A 15,267-nucleotide genomic window follows, 5' to 3' on the forward strand; every position below is an offset into this window, starting at 1 on the left:
TCCTGCAAACATAATTATTGACAGTGCTATATTCCCATAAATTTTCCTGTATTGAGTGGATTTCCTTTTCAAATTGGAGTGCATAATTTACATAAAAGAGTTCAAGAAGCATCCTTGTTGGGGTAACAAAACTGGCATCCTATATTATACTTACTAGTTACAGACACACACAGTATACAGTCGGCTTCTTTGGGATTACTTTGGCATTTGCTTGGACGGTAGGCAAGTCCTCGCCATATTATAAAAAAAAAAAAAAAAAAAAAAAAAAAAACACATTAATTTACAGTATTACTTGCATGTCATCTTTCCAAGAACTTGCTTAGTACAGTTTTTCTCAATGGGGCTTCCTCTTCCTCCTCATCTTGCTCGGATTTGTCAGGATTATTGAGGGCACATCTGATGACAGAGTTAACCTGCATCCTCAATGTGGCATTGTCGATGAAAATATCTGTTAGCATTTTCCTCAACTCGTCGTCCTTAGTTCTTGTGTCACCATTATTGCTATTCTGGCTTCTACCCTCTGCTACAAGAGCATTTTCCACGTCTTGCGCAAGGAGCTGTGCCTGTTCAATTTTATCATGCAGCACATGTACACAAATCAGGACAGGATGAAGCTTTCTTTAGTGAAGTCATACATCTAAATATTTGGGGTGGGACACAGATCAGAACTGTAAGAGGTAAGACCTAATCAATGAAAAAGAGTATGAATTAATTAAATGTGTTCACTCAATATGGTCATGATAGTCAGATATGGGAGAACAATGGAAATGAAAGCAAAAGCGCAAGAGCCTGTTTGGGTATTGGTTTAAAAAAAAAAAAATTGTTCTTAAAAACAGAGAACTGTTTTCTAGAATCAAAGACATTTGATGATTTTTTTGACAAAAAACAGTTTTCCCATCATTTGTTATGAAAACAGTGTTTTTTGATAAGATATTTTAATTGTTTTTACTTGTTTTCTACATGTTAATAATTGTACAGATACGAAAAATAATAAAAATAAAGTATTTTGAAAACTGCTTTAAAAATGTTCCCAAATAAACCCTAAGTTTCTCATTTCAAATGAATTATTTTAAACACCAAGCACTTCAAAAATGAGAGTTCCAAAGAATACGATAATCAACAAGAGAATTTACAGTGTGAAAGATACCTCTGCAAGTAGAAGACCAATTCGATTGTCCGATGTTGTCAGCAGATCTATAGCATCAGACGGTGATGAAGTATCCATAATTAATTTATCTTCTTCTTCAACAAGGAAATTCACACTGCATTCTTGAAGCCGATTGCGGAGAATTTCACATTCATGCAGCAACTTTGTGTTAGCAGAATTTACAAATTCCCTTCTCTGCTTTTCCTTTTGAAGAACTCTCTGAAAAATACAGATACAATGACAACATAAAACATTTTATTAGTGATGAATCAGTACATCAAAGAGACGTGAAAAGATTTCCTTTCCTGATATATGATTGAATAAAGATAAATAATTAACCACCATGGGGTCTAGAAGAAGAAAACCAGGAAACAAAATTATGGATTGACATAAGCTATCCCAATTCACTAATCAAATGAATCAGAGAAGGATGCTCATACATAAATAATCATTCAATCTTCAATGGCGATAATTGATCCAATAATTGTCCAAACAAGATGGCAACAGAGGAAAAATGAATACAAGGAAGCAATGAATTACCTCTACTTCAATTTTTTCCTTCATCAATTTGCTCAGCTCTTGCTTCAATTCTGACTGAGAACCACGGAGAGATTTTACTTCTTTAACAAGGAGTTTTATATCTGCTTTTGATTTTGCCTCTGACTCTTCTTGATGTTTCTGCAGGTTTTCAAACTGTTCTCTAGCAACATCCAACTCCTGCAGCAACATTTCATTCTCCTGAATGATGGATGCTTTTGTTGACGCTATAAGCAACTTTTCATCCTGAAATGTTTCCACATAAAATTTGCTGAAGCCCCCAAGTAATTCTTTGAAAAGAAGATATGACAATACGGTTGTATGTCTAATTAAAAAGTACCTGTTCAGACTTCAACTTCAGCTCCAACTCCAAACATTTACTTCGAAGGTCCTCGATATCCCACTGTGTTTGTGTAAATCTTTCCCTTTCGATTAATACAGCTTGCTGCAAGCTTTCTTTACTATTCTGTTTAGTAGTTTCAAGTTCCACTTCCAAATCCTTGACCTACAAGAGAAAATATTCATAGAAATTATATCCATAAAATAGTAATGATGTATAACATTCAAATGTCATGCAAGTATATTAAGACCGCTTGAATTTAAAGTAGCATTCTCTTTTGTAAACATCAAGATCCATATGGTTACAATACTTCTTGTTGACAGAAAACCTTAATCTCCAACTAAATTTCCAATACAACCAACTTACATTTGTCAATCTGAAAGAAATCAATGCTGTTGAAGGGCTTAGATGTCATTCACTGGATAAATTTTTGGACCGCCCTTGACAATCATGAAAGAAGCTTGCCAACTAAGACACTACAAACTTTCTTAGAACAAGATGTATGTTTGTTCCACATTTATAAAGTTCTTGAAATATGCAAGAATTTTCTAGAAAAAATGTCTCATCAAACTAGCAAACCTGGATATATGTTGCTCCCAAGTTTCCTGAATATTGCAAGTAATTCTCAGATTAATTATATATTTCTGAATCACCCCAGAAATTATGGAATGACAGCATACTATTTCTATTTTCTTGGCATGCCTGCTCACTCACTCCTAAACTTTTTTCAGACACAACTCCCGACTTTAACAGTATTATTTTGATACATAAATATTCATTGTATTAAGCACCTTACAAAAGGGCACACTAAAATATACATGGTATATACAAAGGCACCACATAACCAAGTGGTGGGGTACACAAAGAACAAACCCCAACCACTAAATAAAGCTCATCCATTCAATAAAGTCCAACATGGACAAGGAATCAACTCCTATGTACACTAGCTCATTCCATAAATTATATACACTAAGGATTGCTTGAGTGCTTCATCTGCTTTTCTGAAATTCTCAAATGCTTGCCATTTCTCTCTTTTCATATGGTCCAAAAAAAGGCATAAGGGAGCAATTCTCCAAGCTTTCTTCCTCTTGCTCCGTACAAAGGTTTCATGCCAACTCAGAAGGACCTTCCTTATTGAGGAGTATAATATCCACACTATTCCAAATAGAGCAAAAATCAGCTGCGACAAGATTACTGCTTTTAAGCAGTGGAGGATATGATCTACCATTTCTTTCTTCTTTTTTTCTCATGTAGCATCGATTTGGAATCATATTTTTAAGCTGGTCCAAAGTCGATATCCTACCTTAAGTGGTTTCCAGGCGAAGAATCCAACACTCACCGGAGTTCAAGAATTACAAACAATGCTAGAGGAGAAGGTCTTGGTGCTTCTAGTGGACGAAGAGGAATAATGAGATCTAAATGAAAAAAAGAAGCCTCCTTCTGGATCTGGCATACCATTTTATGCTTTGTATGTTTCAAAGACTTCAATAAATATTTCTAGGAAAAAATATATGTGAGCTCATAGGAGATCCAGCAATATAGGCCATCAATTTTGTGCTACAAAAGGCTTAAAGTTTTGATAAAGTACAAAACAAACAAAAAATTTTATTTGGGTAATAATAATTTCTAACAAAAAAAGGTCATTGAACTGGAAAACAACTCAACCCTTACACATTATTAATATGGACCAACAAAATATGCAGAAAAATCCATCTTCTGTACTTTTGTCACTATTTTATCAAATAGTGCTCAGAAGACCATAGAAATACTTTGATATAAGCAATGAATTTTAAAGAAACATGCCATCGATTTCACAAAAAGAATCCCTTGAAAACTATTAAAAAACCCAATCTGAACTATATACATATTACAGAAAAATTAAGTGGATGAGAGATGCACAGGGTCTGTTTTACTATTTGTAATCCAATCAAACAGAAAATAAAATTCCGAATAAACACAGAATTGAATATTGTAGTACCTTGGTTGTAAGGTACTGTCTCACAGCAGCTTCTTGATTCAATCTTGCTATAAGATCCTCCATGTCTGTTCTAGCTGCAGCTAGCCGCCGTCGCATGGTGGTAAGAACCCTATTCATTTTATGTTGCTCTTCCGATGGAAGGGCCACTACTAAGTCACTAGAGACCTGTAAATCTGGCTTAACAGGAGCATCCATGGTTCTTGGAGCTTCAGCACCTTCAAGAATGTCAGTGGAGCCATCACCAAATGAATTGGCCACCCCTAAATTTGAAATTTCGCTATGTCTAACAGAACTTACATCACTTCCAACACTCTCTGTTGACAATCTACGAACATGGCCAGCTGGCTTGCAATCCTCCACATCAGATAAAAGCTGCATTCCACCCCCATGATCATTTGCAGCTCTTAAAGTTCCTTCACTAACTTTATCCTTTTCTGCAACACTATTATCTCTATTCAAAAGCATCCTATGTTTAGAAAACCTTTCTAAGCTCTTTAGAATGAAGTCTCCCACTAGCGTACCACTACCATTATCAGACATCCCATATTTTCCAGCAGTTTCTATTGTACCAGTTATGTCATGGTCAGATGTAAAATTTTCCATGCCAAGATCAGAGAACCTCGGTGTTCCAAGCTCAGATCTCTCATAAGCTGTATCACTACCATAATCAGAGTTTGGTTGGAGTTGTAATGATGGAAACATGCCACTACCAGAAGCATTTGCATCTGAAATTTGCTGATTTGAATCATAGAATGCTGAAAATACAGCAATATTAAAAAATAATAATATTAGCATACGAGTGATGCCCATGGATTATCCAAACTGCACTTTTGAATATCAGCACAAGTTGCTTCAAACATCATCTTCATGTATATATGTATATATAATAAGATGCATTATCGAGACACCTACCAGACCTCACAGAAGCTTCTAGCTCTAGAAAGGTTGCCACTAGAACACTTCTTGATAAATCAATATCAGATAGGAGCTTCTCCATCCAATCCTCCAAAGCACACCTTCTCTGCAAGAAAGCTTACCATTTTAAGGATATCATTACCATTAATTTATTGGATACAACAAATAGTTCAAGTTCTAGATTCTTGAGGACAGATGAATATAACTAATGTCAACAAGAACAAACCAAAAAATTAAAATAATAGATAAATAAGCCATTGACCCAAAGAAAAAATAAAGTTAAAACTGTAACAAATTTGCATCTGCCAAAAAAAAAATGCTTATTTTTAAGAATAGAACTTAGAACTAGCATCACCCATCTTATCTGCTAGTCCCTAGGTGATTCTTCTTATCAATAATAACAAACTTTTACTTGCAACGTTTGTGGTTATCGTATGCAATAATACTTGTAGTGAACTACAGTATTCTACTTATCTGCAATAATACTAGTTAAAAAAGGCACAAAATTTACAATAAAGATACTTCAGTATTCATACATGATCAGCATCTGACACAGAGCAAAATAACCTGTGGAATTCTATGTCCATTAACTAATTTGAAAACCATCCTCTTTTCCCCATAGGAAGACATATCAATTGGAATTGGCACTATATCAGCTTGTAAATACCATCTCCCAATCACCAAGAAATGAAGTTACTCAGACAAGCATATCGCAGAACACACCCTTTCTACAACACAGTTTTACTTGAGTATTGGAGGTGATAATACTTCTACTTCATTTCTTTTTTAGGCCTTGTTTGGTTAATAGAATGTAAGAAAGAAATAGAAACACTTTGGGTCTAAATAACAAGAATTCATATCCCAATAATCACTCGTTCTCATCCTAGAGGTTGGATATGTTAGAAATCTCAGGTGGAAACTATTTCTATTATCAATCTTATATTTAGTTTCTAAAGAGCATAGTTTGGGCCCATCATGGATTACAAAACAAATGGTAAATAGTTACAAACTAAAAAGTTTGGACGGAGTTAAGCTATGATTTCAATGTAATTTTACCCCATCACCATGCAAAATGACATTGACGTTCGTTGTACTAGAAAATTAATTTCATAATACATATTTTAAAATTCACAAAAATAAAATAAGCATGTGATGTGAAATACAGCATTCGACCATGCTTTTCATCATATGTTGAATTAAATTTTGGATTGTATATTTTTGAAACACCTAATATAAAATAAAAAGTTAAAAAAAAGTAATAATAGTTCTCTCTCTTTCTTGTTATCCTCACATTTTTCTTGTTAGAGAAGCGCCAATATAGGATAAGCAGTTTGATTTTAATACATTTTCTTTCTTACAGCCAGATTCATCTATGATTCTTGGTTCACATCATTCTAATACAAACTACAGGTCATACAATTCTCACAGAGAGCACCAAAAAAGCCCAACAATAGTTTTGTTACAATTTTGAGCTCCACATTCTATAAACTTCAATCAATTCCACATTTAAGAATGACCAATTATTTTCTTTATTTTATTTTTATTTTTTTGATAAATAACTAGAGCATCCATTAAAGAGCGCCAAAGAAAGGAGGCTCACCCTATATATACAAGTAATATACACGAAGCACCACAGCAGAAACACCAAAAGAGACGTACAAAAAACAGCCTTCAACAGAACCAAGACTATCGACAGACAAGGCTATCTAAGAAATCCATCACTGAGAAACTCTCCAATCCTAGCAAAGAGTGAGACTACTCCAATAGGGATTTCATTACTCTTTCAACCTTTGATCTAAGAGTTCTTCATTGAAAATCCTTCATTTACATTCTTTCCACATACACCAAAACAAACAAAAGGAGGTCATATGTCAAACAATTCTTCTCTTCTTATCTAATCCCTTAAATTTCCACTTGAGGAGATTTTTCCACTGAAGCTAGAAACACCCATTTTAGGCCAAAGACCACTAAAAGAAGCATGCACTCTCGTCCCATCACAATATATCAAGACATGATCAGTTGATTCTTCACTATTTTCACAAAGACTTCATCTGCTGACCATTGTCCACCCTCTCTTCATCAAATATCTATTGTTCAAATCTTTCTCCAAACTCCTTCACATGCAAAAAAAAAATGGTGTTCCTAGAGGAGCTAAACCTAAAATTTCTTTCGCTAAGAATACTACTTTAGTCTCAGCACATAAGGAGTAATCTCCTTTTGAACCTCTTCTCTACATCCCACATAGCATAAGACCTATGAGATGCTCAAGTAAAGTAGACCAAGATAAGAAGCAAAAGATCTTCCTACCTTCACCCAAATAAAGATTCCCACTCTCCCAAACACCCCCCACCCCCCCCCCCCCCCCCCCCAAAACAGAAAAAAAAAAAAAATAGAATAATTTCACTTTTATGCATGTTTATTAGACCTAACACAACCTCAAAGCAAATTATGATCCATTTCCATAATCTTAGCTAATTTGTGTTAACCTTACAAAAGAGAAGGGTATCATCTACAAACAATAGGTGAAAGACATGCCTTCCTCCTCCCCCTCTCCCCTCTGGAAAGAGAAACTTCCAATTCACATGGTCATATGCTTTTTCTATATCCAATTTGAAACTAAATCTATCCTGGAGCTTCTAATCCTTGAATCAACAGCCTCATTGAAAAGTATTCTAGTCATTTGACACCACCTTTTCAACCATCCTTTTTAGCCTATGGGCCAAAACTTTCACTAGAAGTTTATAAAGATTGTCCACGACACTAACATACCTAAAATTCTTAATGTATTTTGCCCCTCCCTTCTTACGAATGAGAATGAAAAGTATAGCATTAAAGCTACATTCAACAAAATTCTTCAAGTGAAATTCCTCAAATAGTTGCATCACATCCCTTCCTTTCCCACTATAGGCCAACAAACTTCCAAAAGAGCCGACAACGCATTCTCCTCTAAGAAAGGACCCCCTCTAAACTTTCTCTGTCTGATGTTTTAATGCATTTAAAGAGCTCCCCTATCATGTCAAGTCTCCTCACTTAGGGATTTTTAAAGACAAATTTAAAGTAAGATAGAATGCCATTCTTGAGCTCCTCCTCTTCTTTCATCCAAACCCCATTGATTTTAAGGTTGTTGATGAAATTGCCATTCCACCTCTCATTAGCCATGCAATGAGCCTTCCTTTAAGTAAAGAGCCCTTGATTTTTGCCTCCATTAGGTTTCTTCTGAGATGGCTAAATGGCTATAATCATCATTGGCTAATTTTTTGCTTCTCAGCTCCTCCTCTGAGAGAGGTCTTAACCTTTATATACTGTCCCAGTAATGTATCATGTCCTAGGCAGCTTCCTTCTTGATTGTTACATTGTCCAACACTTCTTTATTCCATTTCTTTAGATCAGTTTACAATGCTTACAACTTCTCTCCTAAGCCCATATTTCTACCACCAATCTTTGATCAGATCCCCAATACCTTCCACTTTTAACCACATATTTTCAAATCAAAATGGAGTCGTGCCTTTCCTCTCTACCCTACAGTCTAGAAAAATAAGAGTGTGTTTAGACATTAGCCTTGGTAGCAAATTAGCAATAGCTAGAAAACACCTTAAAAGATGCTCATCCTAATCTCAAGAGAAAAGAAAGTGGTCCAACCAAGCTTTGAAGGAATCTTCCTTCCCACCAGGCCACCACAGCAAGTGAAGCTACCGCCACCCAGAGGAGGGTCCTTCAACTCAAACTCTTTAATAAGCCAAAAAAACTCCCTTATAGTGAGCAACATTTGCCTGCAATTCCTTTTTTAAACTAGGAAACACACCACATTAAAATCTCCACCTAGACACCTGGGCTCATTCCAAAGCCCCCTGACCAAGGCTAGCTCCTCCCGCATCTCCCTTCTCCCCCTCCCCTTCACCCTCCTTTTAAGAATGACCAATTTTAGCTAGAGCAAATATCCAAATTCTTGTATTACTCATTTCTTTGCTTCCCTATTTCCAAAAATACTCAAAAACTTAACTTCTATGAGAAAATTTCGTCCCAATAATAACCAACATTTAACTCAATATCTCAAGCTCGGAGTCTTAGCTTTACAACATAACAAGGAATATAAGTCAGTAATTACTTTCTTTTCTTTTTCTTTTTTTCTCTTTTTTTGGATAGGAAAAGCTAAATTATATTAACTCGGTAGTGATTGGTGAGTTAAATTAGCTAAATGAAGGATTAGCTTACACTAGGAGTAAGAATAAGAATGAAGGAACGAGTATGAAGCATTTTTACCCATAGAAGACAGAGGATACAAATGCTTAAGATTCTTCCTCATTTGGAAAAAATAGTTTCTCTAGACTGCAAGATTGAAGGGGATCTAGGACAAGAAGCACTGAGACTATCAAAATGTTTCCTTGTTCCATTGACACAGGAAATTCATGAGACTATTTCAGGAGTTTAAGCCATTTTCGAGATCGAATTCTTTTAGTCCAACATTTTGTTTAATTGCCAACAAATCAAGCAAATGGATTATCTTTAGACTTGGCTAATCTTTTACTGAGCCATATTATGCTACAAAGGTAACAAAACCACTAGCAAATAGGGGGGACATAAGATAGAACACAGGCATGTACACATATGCAGGGGGTGCGGATGAGGAGTGGAGGGGTAAAGAGAGAGATCCTAAGAACATTTTTAATGCCTAAAGGCACACAAACAACTTATCAAAAAGAGAGAGGTTCACTAATGTGTCTAAAGAGATTATCCTCCATATGGCTAATTGCTACTAGAACAAATTCTATGAGGTTGGTTTGCTTTGAAAGTTAGTTCTACATTAAAGTAAAGGCTCAGAAATTCAAGGAGAGGTATTTTAATGATTTTGATTTATGCATAGGATACCAAAGAAAACAAGAAAATAAAATTCTACCTACCTCTTCTAACAACATCCTGCTTTTCATTCTCAGAAGCCTTTTCGGAGGAGCTGGAGGCAGATTTTTCTTGGGAAATGCTTTTTGAAGCTAGAAAGAACAGAAAAAAATATATATATGAGGCTGATCTGAAGCCACTATTATCAAATAAATTGTTTAAAAAAGAAAAAAGAAATTTTCTGACAATGTCAATAACTTACAGAAAAATAAAATTCTTCCATGAAAGTTAATTACAGATTTTCTTTCCTAATAAATAATGAGAATAATTTATAAATCATAGCAGACAGATAATTCTCCTCCTAAAAAATGAAGAAAAAATTAAAAAACTTACTTCAGAAAGTAACTTCAAGAAATCATTAAATCTTCTTAATATTGTTCGTGTAGTAGTGATCGCTTCTGGAGACTGTATGCCAACTTGAACCCTGTAAAACTGTCCCTTCCGAAGTTAAGAGCAAGTGTAACTGAAGCAAGGAAAATGCTTACCAGAATAGAAATAATTCAGAATTTCAATATAAAAAAAAAAAACAAAAGCAAAGTGAACCCCATAAGAGTGCTCTTCAAATACACTGATAGTGAATGAAAAATGAATGAAGCAAATAAAAATATACAAAATCACAAGTATGATTGTGTTGATAAAACAAAATTTAAAAAATAATAAATAAATAATGCTCATTAATCTCAAAAACATAATTGTTAAAACTCGTTAACACTGCATCCCACATCTCTAATTCCCTGTAATTAAAGATTTCTCTTTTATCCTTTGACCAAATATATGACATCATCGATGAAATTCTTCTCAAATTTTAAGGATCCAAAACATAATTTTGCTTTCCTTCAAATATTGGACATGTTCCAAAATTCAACACTCACCGTTCATCACAAAGAATTGAAAAAACCTATAATGGAACTTTAATACACAGCTTAATGAGGGGAATTTTTTTTTTTTTGATGGATAAACATAGTAGAGAGTATATTGATTAGAAAAAGGAAACCTGGAAAGCAACTCAAGGCATACAGGAAGTATACAATAGGTGCCAAAAGGGAAAAAAGAGCAAAACAGGAGGAAAACAAAAACCTCACCTGCCCTCACCTAGAGCCCAACCAATCAAAAAAGTTAATGAGGGGAATATTCATGTTGGGATATCTTGTCTTTAGGCATCCTTTGTATACTTCCTATGTGCTTGAGGTGTGCCCCCTTTTCTTTTATTAGGCATATTAATATATTCTTATTTGCCTATCCAAAAAAGAAATCAAGTTGGGATATCTCAATGCAACTACTACAACAAATTTCAAAAGAAAACAGGAAAGTCTCAACTCAGAAAGGATCATAAAATTACCAAAGAGGACATGGACGGTGTTGGTTTGTAGGTCATACATTACATACAACTAAGATAATTCATGATAAAATAGAAATACAAATGACAACTGAACCCAGGAACTAGTGCTATCTGTTTAACATGAGACATAAGCAAGGGTTAAACAGACCATAGTAAACTTCCAGAAACTTAGTTTTTTAACAATTTTCATAAACATTTTTTTGATGTTTTTAAGAATAAAAGTCTATTTGAAGGCTTGGAATGTTATCAATGAGTTTTCTGTGTTTCTGAATGTAGCTTAAAAAAAAACTTTTTTTCTGTAATGTTTTATTTTCAATCATTCTTTATGTTTATATAATTAGTTTTTAAAAATAATCCCTAAAAAACAAAGGAAACAATTAAAATATGTTATCAGAAAATACCATGTTTTCAGAACAAGCTTTCAAAAAACTGTTTCTGTCAAAAATTGTCAAACATGTTTTTGTGTCTAGAAAATAGTTCCCAAACAGGCTCTTAGTTTTATGATGTTAAATTTAACAAATTGCATAATAGCCTTTGATATACGACACTGGTCCATTGCTCCATTGCATAACATGAGAAAGACACAATGCCACTTGCTCCATTGCTCCCAATTAAAAAAGAGCAACATAATTGCACAAGCATCTAAACGACTTTGGGAGAAGAGAAGTATCTTTATAAAGGGAAACATACAGCAAAAGGTGCAGTGCATAGTAGAGCAATAAACAAGTAACATATATTGCCCTTAGATGACTCACAATATGTGACATAAGAAAATGATGAAGCAATAGCATAATCAGAACTGTATCTATTTGTGTCCTGATGTGTGTGTGAGAGAGAAAGAGAGAGGAAGAAGAACAAGAAAAAGAAAAAGAAATATCCACATATTATACTGGAAATAGGAACAAACACTAGTGAGATCTTCATAAAAATTGAAAATTGAGAAGGGAAGAACAATTTACTAAGAATAGCTAACAATAATTTACATGCAATCAATTATACAAATACATGAAGCTTAGCTAGACACATGTGCCAGCAGAAAACAGCAGAACTCAATCTGAGAAATAAATGAAAATATATACCACAACAGGATCTGAACCTCTTGATTTTGGAATAACAACCCAAGAAGGAATTGTCACACAGTAACTCCACCCTGTGCAAGGATCATGTGGCCAAATGGAGTCTTGTCCATCCTACATAAAAAGAAATCCATCTTAAGGTCAATAATGGAAAAAAAAAATACCATAATTGCTAAACCATATTTGAGTAGCTCAAATCTTTAAGCAAAAAAAAATTATGAATTTTAAGCTTTGTGATCCTGTTTGTTGACTTACTTCACAGAAACTATATAGTCGCATACCTGATCTGAATATACTAGCATATATACATATGTCACATAAATACATACTTTTTTCCTTATAGGCATACACACGCACATACATACAAATAAACTAGAATGTAATGAACAGTGAGCAAAATCCAGGGTGAAGTTACTGTGTGACAAATCCAAACAGTAGTTAGTTTCAATAAGGTCCAACTTCAAGGTGTTGGCTACCTATATGGAGGAAGTATCAAGAAAATAAGATGTGGATTCTCTCAGTTCCATAAAAAATGACCCCTCTTGCTCTCAGGTATGCAACAATGTTGTTTCCCAAGAAAATGACAATAGAAAAATTGACCTTGGGATTGATGTGTAGATACTTGTTAAAGGTGTGCGCTCTATCCAAAGCACAACCACTTCCTAGCCATGGCACTTCACCTGCCAAAGCTTGTGCCGAGTTAGAGAGGCATGCCTTGTCTGTTTTCTTTTTTTAAAAAAGCTTTTATTTCTTCAAATTTCTAAATGAATATTAAACTCGGTATATTTTCATTATTATTTTTTTTTGTTGGATGATTCTTCTAAATGTCTAAAATCTTGAATATTGTTGTTTTAATTGAATTTTGGACCATATTTTTTAAAACTAACATGCACCATAGGTTGCGTTCATTTTGACTTATCAAGCTTCTTGTGTTATGCCTTACACCTATGCTTTAAGAGATTTTTGTGCCTTAAGTGCACCTTGCGCCTTTTAAAACTCAAGGCCACAAGCCTCAAATGAATAAAGGCCAGATGGGTGTGTTGTGTGGGATGGTCAAGCCCCATCATCGGTGTTTAGATGGTAAACCGTAGTTAAGCCTCAGGACAAAAGTAAAGGACTATGAAATCGATCCACATAAAGAAGATTAGATTGACCTCAGGGTGAGCTCAGGTAGCCGAGTAGTTTTCAGAAATATTTTCATCTTCGAAAATGAAAACAACAATAATGTTCAATGTTCATTTTTGAAATTTTATTTTTTTTTAAAGTATTTCTGTTGTTTAAATTGTGAAGCCAATATTTCAACGTCTTTAAAAAATAAGAATATGTTCAAAAGACAGTTAGTGCTACTTTTTGCTGACCAAACGAGCTAAAATCTTCTTTAAGATTTGGAGCTTCAGATCACATAGTTCAAACTATCTAGAAAATTTTTCAATGGGTAGTCACCAGCTTATAGTGTAGTGAGCGTTTGTCAGGAATCTTCGGAACACGCTCCCTTATCCCACGTTTTCTCGTCATCCAAACAGATGACACAATTCAAATCTCCATTTTCTCTCATTCCCCCCAGTTTCCTCAGCAACCCAATAGAACACGAGATTCAAAATTATCAAATTCCTCTCTTCACCAATCAAAAACTCCTGCCTTCCCCTCCCCTCGTTTCCCGGGGACCAAAAACGAAAAAAAATCAAAATCAAAATCAAAATCAAAATCGTGGCATACCCATTTCCGAGGGGGAGGGCTCCAATCCATGCCGAGGGGGAGGGGCGAGGAGCCATCATGCCGGTACCTTGGAGGGCTGGGATTTGACACGGGAGAGTTACCATCAGCTGAGATCGAATCAGGAGAGGATCTCTGAGAGGGGCGAGTGAGGGAATCGAAGACCGGATCGGAAAAGTTGATATTGAAGTCGAGGAGGGTGAGATCGTGTGCGTAAAGATTCATCGCCGCCGTCTGGGGAGGTTGCCGTCAATGTGTTCCACGTCATACGATGCAGAAGATGACACAAGGCCTTCGCCTTCTCCTCCTTCCTCTTCCTCGGTTCTGTTTGTTCCTGCGTTGGGTCATGGGCCCATGGGCCTATTGTTTGTGGCCCATTCGTCGGTGATCAGAAGGTGCTCTGTTTTCTGCTTGGGCTCAGACCTTAATTTCATTTTCACTTGTTGGTAATATAAATAAATAAATATATAATTAAAAATAAAAATAAATTCTTATTAATGATTAATGATTAGCTCACAAATGTTTTCAAATTAACTTTGAAAATTGACAAATTTAAGCTGCTTCTTCTTCTTTTTTTAAAAAATAAAAAATAAAAATTATTTTATAAAAAAATTATAAACTTACCTTATGTATTTAAAAACTACTTTTAAGGTAGTAAAAAATTTTAATACCTTCATTTTTTTTAATTAGGTTTAGAAATCATTAGCTTTCTAAGTAAGTTTCTAGGAGCTCTTGTATTTTATATCTGACATTATTATTATTTTTTGTTTTTAAAATAAAAGACAAAATATGTATCCAAATATACGCTTAGTCCTTTTTATTTTTAAAAATAGAGAATTATATAAAATATGGTAACTTTTGTATAAATAGTATGAGTTTAAAAATTATTTATTCCAATTTTTTGAACAATTTTGAAATAACCCTAAGAGATTTTACCTATGATAGATAACGATTTTTAAATTTTGTTTAAAACAATTGAAGAATTAAGAAGTATTTACTATCTCAAATTTAAAAATTAATTAGCAAGGATATAATGTTAAGTAAATATTATTTATATTTTTATATAAAAATCACAACTATTTTTATTTTTACAACCAGAAACAAAAAGTTATGGTAACTCTTATATTAGAAATACAGATTTATTTTATATTCTTAAAAACTATTTTTAAAATTTGATAAGTCTTAAAAGAGTTCTCTTATATTTTATATAAAAGTTACCATTATTTTTTATTTAAAAAAAATAAAAACAAAAAAAAAAAAAGAAATGTCTTCGAACGACACCGTATTTTTAAATTGAACATAAATTAGTCCTAAATTTCTTGTATTTCT

The 15,267-nt window shown here is 34.1% G+C and overlaps 1 protein-coding gene across 1 annotated transcript; it reads right to left on the minus strand.

Annotated features, from left to right (window-relative positions):
- Positions 1-31: 31 nt before the first annotated feature.
- LOC117921580 (PX domain-containing protein EREX-like) lies at positions 32-14,254 on the minus strand. Its single transcript, XM_034839499.1, has 10 exons — positions 13,942-14,254; positions 12,229-12,339; positions 10,144-10,242; positions 9,816-9,902; positions 4,915-5,023; positions 4,003-4,757; positions 2,025-2,189; positions 1,688-1,930; positions 1,148-1,366; positions 32-563 (listed from the first exon to the last, which is right to left on the minus strand). The coding sequence occupies exons 1-10, from the start codon at positions 14,161-14,163 to the stop codon at positions 300-302; spliced, it is 2,274 nt and encodes a 757-aa protein (XP_034695390.1). The 5' UTR covers positions 14,164-14,254; the 3' UTR covers positions 32-299.
- Between the last annotated feature and the right edge of the window lie 1,013 nt (positions 14,255-15,267).

This window comes from Vitis riparia, chromosome 9 (genome assembly GCF_004353265.1).
Source record: "Vitis riparia cultivar Riparia Gloire de Montpellier isolate 1030 chromosome 9, EGFV_Vit.rip_1.0, whole genome shotgun sequence".
Lineage (NCBI taxonomy): Eukaryota > Viridiplantae > Streptophyta > Magnoliopsida > Vitales > Vitaceae > Vitis > Vitis riparia.

Excerpts from the sequence above, each read along its gene's own strand:
- LOC117921580 (XM_034839499.1), bottom strand. The coding sequence starts at position 14,163 with ATGAATCTTTACGCACACGATCTCACCCTCCTCGACTTCAATATCAAC. Across the intron at positions 2,190-4,002 it reads GACAGTACCTTACAACCAAG|GTCAAGGATTTGGAAGTGGA; the intron begins GTACTACAATAT and ends TTTCTCTTGTAG. Across the intron at positions 1,367-1,687 it reads AGGAAAAAATTGAAGTAGAG|AGAGTTCTTCAAAAGGAAAA; the intron begins GTAATTCATTGC and ends TGTATTTTTCAG.